The 7438-nt window shown below is 31.5% G+C and overlaps 1 protein-coding gene across 1 annotated transcript; it reads right to left on the bottom strand.

The window, feature by feature from the left end:
• Positions 1 to 682: 682 nt before the first annotated feature.
• Positions 683 to 2470, bottom strand: LOC148563598 (uncharacterized). The gene is made up of 4 exons (XM_088486870.1): positions 2393 to 2470; positions 1928 to 2135; positions 928 to 1047; positions 683 to 729 (listed from the first exon to the last, which is right to left on the bottom strand). Exons 1-4 carry the CDS (start codon positions 2468 to 2470, stop codon positions 683 to 685), a joined length of 453 nt encoding a protein of 150 aa, XP_088342996.1.
• Positions 2471 to 7438: the final 4968 nt, after the last annotated feature.

Genomic DNA, 7438 nt, shown 5'->3' with positions numbered 1-7438 from the left:
GTTGCCCCTAAATACATAATGAAAATAGAACAGTCTCATAATAAAAAAAATAACATTCTTCAAGAGTGTAGTGTTGTCAGCTCAAGATAGAGCCAAATTATGACCAGCCTAAGTGTAAATCGATGACTATGCACACTGATAAAAGAAGAATGTTTTCAAGTACCCACATGAACTATAAATTCTATACTCATAGGTTGTTTCTATTGAAATGATTAGATTATGTGCACAACAAACAAACAAAAAAGTGCCAAAAGAAAAAAAGGAAAAAAATACAATGGTGCTAACTTGTTCAAGGTAAATCAATCATGGATGAAGACAGAGTCTATCACATTTCAAACAAGCAGCTTTACAGGTAAGCTACTAAGGTTGAAATGCTGGTCAACACAGAGGAATTAAATAGAAATTGAAATGATCAAGAGAAGGTTAAAAGGAGACACACCCAGTAAAATGCTGTCAATTCCACCATGCTGGGACTGTCTGTCTTCAAGGATTATCAACTATTGTAGCTGTAATTCGTAATTGTCTTGTCTATTCTTACTCTCCATTCCGCTTCCAGAAAGCTCTTCTCCACCAAACTTCAAATCCTCTTTGAATATTTGGGCAATCTTCTCCAGAATTCTAAGATTTTTAATTGAGTCATTCAGGCCATCAAAATCAAATGCAGCAATTTTACTTGAGTCATTCAGGCCATTGAGAGAATCAACTTAGAATTCCCAGCCACTTTACATGCTAACAAAATAAACCAACCAACAATTAAGAAACAACCATTAACATTAACATTATTCTCCATAAAACAACTTAGCTTAATTTCAAACCAAATTGAATTAAAACAAAACTTCTATGCTTAACTTTTTACATAGAGAGAACATGTTCAGCTAAATAACTCTTTGATTTATAACAGAAAATAACCTTAATCTAAACACATACCGTAACCGAACCTCAGCGGATGAGGTGGGGGACGGCGTAGTGGACGCAAGCGGAGAGGAGAGCACGGAACAACATCAGATGACAGAGTAGGAACTGATGACAAAGCAGAACTATTTTCTCCTAACATTGCTCAGAACAAAATCTCATTAAAGAAAAAAATTCAATTAACAAAGTAACTAATGGCAGAACAAGCCAACATCATCATAGTAACAATCAACAATCAACAAAATTCATAATAAGCAAAACCAATTCATAAACCAAAGAAAATGAAATCATGTGGTTCTTCCCAAAAGATTTTACCATAATAGAAGAATAGTCATAGTTTATAGCTCAAAGCAAACAAGGCAATTGTGATGCATTGCTCTTTTCAAACAGCAATGACCATCTTCTAATCATTTAGAGTAGCAGCACCCTAAAACATATAATAATTAATTTACAAGGATCAGCAATCATCAAACAAACAGGTTCTCAATAATCAACATATTTTATCACCATTTGGTTCCACTCATTGTAAAATTATTTATAAACCATAAAAATTACTACTTTTAGTTAAGAAATCAATTTTAGGTACTTAGTTTAGAAATCTAAACTCAATCTATTTATCATTCATCAAGCCTCAATCTCATAAATTACTCATTATAATTTGATTCAACCATCAATCACAACATTATTAAGTAAAAAAAAAAAAAAAAACAGAACTTCCGACAAGCATTCATCCCCAAACAACCTTGCAAGATGCACACAAGAGCTAAACAAATTTCAATTCACACGCACGTAATCATCATCATACCAGTCACATTCACAGCTATAACCTAAACTCAATAAACTAATTGAAACACTAGAACATCATCTCAAAAACTAATCCAAATTTTACATCCTCAAACCAAGCTTATTTCTACCAATTAATCACACAAGACATTTATAAATTATTTGCAGATACTCACTAAACTTCAATGATATTCATAAATTAAAACGGTTAATTTTAAAATAAATCCCCTACCTCTGAGTGTCGAAATTAGAAGAAATTTGAGACGGGTTGTGGCGGTAATGGCTGAACCAGCATAAACAGCAACAGAAACAGGGGCCGAGCACGGACAGTGGCTCCAATAGTGGCATTCTCCGGCGTCAATGGCGGTGTTCCCCGGTGACCAGCGATGCGGCGGCAAAACCTCCCTCTCCTCTACGAGTTTCTCCTCCCTCTTCACGTTCTGTTCATCCCATCAACAGTAGCAACTTCTAATCATTGGCGATGAGACAGCCTCGTTCTCCTCCTTCTCCGTCAGAGCATCCTTCGCGCGTCACTCCCCTGGTTCTCTCTCTCTCGGACGCGTCTTCTTCAACAGCAGTGACAACCCCGAGCAGAAACGGTGACGGCTTCGCAGCTTCCTTCTCCCTCTTCTGTTCGCGCATCCTTCCTCCTTCTCTGCCACAGCGTCGACGGCGACTGCGACGGCTAGGGTTCGACAGTGACGGTGGTGACGTCTTCGACGGCGAGCTCGACAGGGAACATGCGCCACAGATCTGGCGGCGTCCTCTCCACCATCGCGTTTCCCGCAGCGGCAGCTCTCTCCCTCGCACGGTTCAGATTGACGGTGACATGACGGCGGCGACGCGTGTGATGGGCTCTACGGCGGTGAGGCGCGACGCCGGCGCGCTCTTCTCCCTCTCCTTCCCTTCTTCTTCCTCGCGAGGTTTACCTTTCTCTCTTCTCTCTGCGTTTCTCTTTTCTCAGTAGGGTGGAGTTCTAAGGTTAGGTTTTTCAATTTAGGAACTAGAATTTTTTATTTAATTTAAAAATTTAGCATTAGAGTTAAAGAGTTATAAAATATAGATAAAATAGATATTTTAATAAAATTATTGAATACAATAATAATTTTAAAATTAAATATATTTTATTTAAAATTATTTAAAAATATTATTTATTAATATATTATTAAATAAAAATAATTATTTTTAATTTAAATTATAAATAAATATATTAATTATGATTTATTAAATAGCATTTAAATTTAAAATATCAATTATTTAAATTAAATTATATAATTTTTTATTATAAAAATTTTAATTTTAAATTATATAAAATAATTAATTATAATAAAATTACATAAAAATATTAATTAATTTAAGTTCAAAATATTTATAAAAATTAATTTAATCATTCTTAAAAGCTTATTTTTTAAAAATAAAAAATTTAAATTAAATCATAAATTATTCATAATATAAGTTATTTAAATTAAATTATATAATTTTTTTATTTTTTAATTATTAAAATAATAATTTTAAATATACTAAATATCCAATTATAATATATATTATATAAAAATTTTAATTAATTTAAATTTTAATTATTATAAAAAATTACATATCACTCCTAATTATTTTAGATTCAGTATATATTTAATTATTTTTAGTAAAGAGAGTTCCTCCAAATTTGGTTATGTTAGGGTTTAGAGGGAGTTTAAATAAAAAAATATTAATATTTATTATAATTTTATTATAATTTTATTTTTTAATTTATTTTAATTTTATTTTTTAAAATAATATTTGTTATATATTTATAACAAAAATATATAATATTTATTATAAATGTATTTTAATTTTGTTTTTTTTAAATAATATGTGTTATATATTTATAACAATAGCTTTGAGTATTCTATAAATTATAGTATTTATAGAAACATTGTTTAAATTTATATGATTATTTATAATTATTTTTATATATATCTTTTAATTTCGATAATTATTTAAATAATATTAAAAAATTATTGTTTGATAAAAAATTGTTGTAGTAGTTATAAAATCGTTCTTTAAAATAGTCAAAAAGAATGGTTTTATTTTATTGCTATAACGTAATGAAAAATTGAACTTCAACATCAACACTGTAAAAATCGTTGTCTAAGACCATCTAATAGAATGGTTTTAAAGTGTAGCATTTTGGCAACGGTTTTTATGCATTTCTTTTGTACAATTATTTAAACAACAATAAAAAACCGTTGCTTAAAAATAAATCTTGGTAATGGTTATAAAACCGTTCTTTAAAATAGTCAAAGAGAACGGTTTTAGTTTGTTGCTAAAAAATAATAAAAAATTGAATTCATTGGTAACACACAAAAAAACCGTTATCTAAAACTATCTAAGAGAACGGTTTTAAGGCATTACAAAATTTGGCGTTGCTAAAGCCCATATTTGTTGTAGTGAATAGTGGGGACGCCACTGAGAACTATTTTCCAGATGTAAGCACATTGAAAGTCACACTGTATGCGGCCTAGCCGTAAGACTTATAAGCATACTGGATGCATCTGGAAAGCCATATCTGGGACTCGTGCCCGGATAATGTCAGGAGCGGGTAAGCAACCGACACATGAGTTCATGGCTTGCATTAGGAATAGACATGCATCATGTTGTTTGCACATTTGCATTAGATTGTGTTTGCTTGTATTATTTCTTTGTGATTGTGTTGTTTGTCTTATTGCGACTTGCCTGTATGTTGAACTGAATCTCTTGCTTGTACTATTAGTTTGTAAATATATTAATGTGATTAGGAATTGACGTTTTGATTGAGAATTAATTATGTGGCTGAGAAATGGTTAATGTGACTAGTCTTAGATTTAAAATTCGTTTTGGGTTTAGAGATTTTGAGAGAGGTAATTAATTAGCTAAAGTAAAACCAAAAGTATTTCAAAAGGTTTGATAAAACTATAGTTTCCTTGAGTATGTTAATTATTTGCATTTTATTCATTACTTTTACGACATTCCCATTCCCTACTGAGAACGTGTGGTTTGTTCTCACCCAAAAAATCTTCCACCCTTTCAGTGACACAGGTTCGAAGACTCAGTTTGAAGCTGCGGATCGTTATTAGTTTTGTTTGAGTTAAGTTATGTGTTGAGTTGCTTTCCTAGAATTCCCTTTCCTTTGTTATTAAGATTTTATTTTATACAGAGGGATAGGAATTGTATCTAAGTTTCTTTTGATTTCTTTTGTGCAATATTTATTATTATTAATAATTATGTGATTATTATTACTTGGTGTTCTTTGATGATTGGGTTTGATTAATAAAAAGCACAAGTTTCTGGCATGTTCTTAAAATTGAAACGCGAAATCGAACTAAAGGCTCAATATTAAATAGTAAATAAGGAAAACAGGTTAGTAACGCCTCACTTTTAGTACGATCATGACGTGCTAAAAGTTAGGGTGTTATATTATGGTATCAGAGCAGTTCATTCCTATTAGAGCCTTGGGAATGGACTGACTATGCTTCACTGCATACTCTGAGTGTCTGTCATGCAATAGGACTTGTCTTAATGACAAGAGTTTGAGTTTTAGATGCATCACTGTCTATTGATTAACGTTGTTAGCTTACCGTTGCATATCTGCTGATATTAAGTCTGGCCAACTTAATGTTGATGGTTTATGTGTACGGGAAAGTTAATAGGTTATTATAGACGAATTGGAATTGATAGGTAATGGATAATGCGAGTCACGTGGTTCGGGGATGCTAGGATTTGCTTTTCGTGCTTGGTCTCGACTTATGATTCTCATTTACATTGCTTAGGTTGGCATATCGTTTCTTCTTTATTACCCTAATTGAAGTTCCTTGACTTAGATTCCTTCCTTGAACCCTGATTTGACCATTCTCCGATCGTATTTTATTATTCGTCCATAATCTTGTTTGGTTGTATTCTTGAGAGTTTGTTTGAGTCTTTCAAAAATATCTGTCTTTATCATTGATTATACTTATCTTCAGGAATCCTGTGCTCGTTGATCTGATCTTGAGCTTGTTTTGGCATAATGCATGATCCTTAAATTTCGAGCGGTTTGAACCTTGAAAGTTTCGATTCAAATTAAGCTAATTGTAATTTGATTCTTTTACTTCATGTCTAATGTATATCTTGATCTGGCCATATTCTTGATTATCTCTTAAATTCTCGACATCATAGTCCCTAATCTTGAATTCTTCTTCGTGACCTGTGTAATTCCTTGACGTGTTTGAGTGCGTGTCAGAATATTAGGGTTTTTGAAATAATAAGATCGATTGATTACACTGTTGTTTGATGACGAGTGAGTTTAAAACCTTGATTAAGTTTGTTGGAAGTTAAAGTTAACAGTTGAGCGAGGATAGAGATGAGAATTCAAAAGGAATGGAAGTTGAAGAATTCTTAATATGAGATAAGTGTTGGAATGACGTTGGATGTTCAAGAGAGTTTGAGACGAAGTGATATGCGAGTTGGAGTACAGCAAACTTTTTTATTTGTCAAGAGAATAAGAGCCAGTGAGCACCACCCATATTATCATAACACGAACCCATCAAACCTGTTTTGAGATTTTTGTACCTTGTTATGCCCTCTTTCCCTGTTTTATAAGTAAATAAGACCATGAGGCTTTTTATATCTAAAGCAATTTTCGAGGACGAAAATTTTTATAAGTGGGATAAGATGTAAGACCCCAAATTTTTGAAAATTAAATAATTAGCTATTTATGAGCTAATATATTATATTGAGATGTAATTTTTAAGAAAACTATTTTTTAACAAAAAAAATTAAATAAAATTTTATGATTATTGAAGTTTAATTTAATTATTACTTATTCTAAATAAATAATTTGATAAAACAAAAATTAAATTAATTTTTATTGTTATTATTATTAATAATAATATTAAACTATTATTATTATTATTATTATTATTATTATTATTATTATTATTATTATTATTATTATTATTATTATTATTATTATTATTATTATTACTAAAGTTTAAAGAAAAAGAAAAAAAAGAAAGGAATTGGCCAACGCCATAAAGAAATCAAAGAAAAGAAGAAGAACGAAAAGTAAAAGAATGAGAGATAATTAAAGGAATCTCTGCCACAGGAGAGCAGAGAACAAAGATTAAAGGAATATATTGATTAAAGGAAAGTCTGCCACAGGAGAGCAGATGCGACTTTGTTTGGGCCTTAGTGCCAAATGTATAGTGGGGACGCCCACACACTGAGAACAATTTTCCAGATGTAAGCACATTGAAAGTCACACTGTATGCGGCCTAGCCGTAACACTTATAAGCACACTGGATGCATCTGGAAAGCCATATCTGGGACTCGTGCCCGGGTAATGTGGGAGCGGGTACGCAACCGACACACGAGCTCATGGTCTGCGTTAGGAATAGACATGCATCATGTTGTTTGCACATTTACATTAGATTGTGTTTGCTTGTATTACTTCTGTGATTGTGCTGTTTGTCTTATTGCAACTTGCCTGTATGTTGAATTGAATCTCTTGCTTGTACTATTAGTTTGTGAATGTATTAATGTGATTAGGAATTGACGTTTTGATTGAGAATTAATTATGTGGCTGAGAAATGGTTAATGTGACTAGTCTTAGATTTAAAATTTGTTTTGGGTTTAGAGATTTTGAAAGAGGTAATTAATTAGCTAAAGTAAAACCAAGAGTATCTCAAAAGGTTTGATAAAGCTATAGTTTTCTTGAGTATCTTAATTATTCGCATTTTTTTCATTACTT

Source organism: Arachis ipaensis, chromosome B5, assembly GCF_059453495.1.
Source record: "Arachis ipaensis isolate K30076 ecotype BB chromosome B5, ASM5945349v1, whole genome shotgun sequence".
Classification (NCBI taxonomy): Eukaryota; Viridiplantae; Streptophyta; class Magnoliopsida; order Fabales; family Fabaceae; genus Arachis; species Arachis ipaensis.
The sequence above is the reverse complement of the archived record's forward strand: the minus strand, read 5'-3'. Positions and strand labels throughout refer to the sequence as shown.

Bases quoted from the DNA above. Each gene is read 5' to 3' on its own strand.
- LOC148563598 (XM_088486870.1), bottom strand. From the start codon at position 2,470: ATGGTGGAGAGGACGCCGCCAGATCTGTGGCGCATGTTCCCTGTCGAG. The intron at 2,136-2,392 runs GTCGAACCCTAG...TGGGATGAACAG, and splicing joins AAGACGTCACCACCGTCACT to AACGTGAAGAGGGAGGAGAA. The intron at 1,048-1,927 runs GTAGGGGATTTA...GAGCAATGTTAG, and splicing joins TCTAATTTCGACACTCAGAG to GAGAAAATAGTTCTGCTTTG.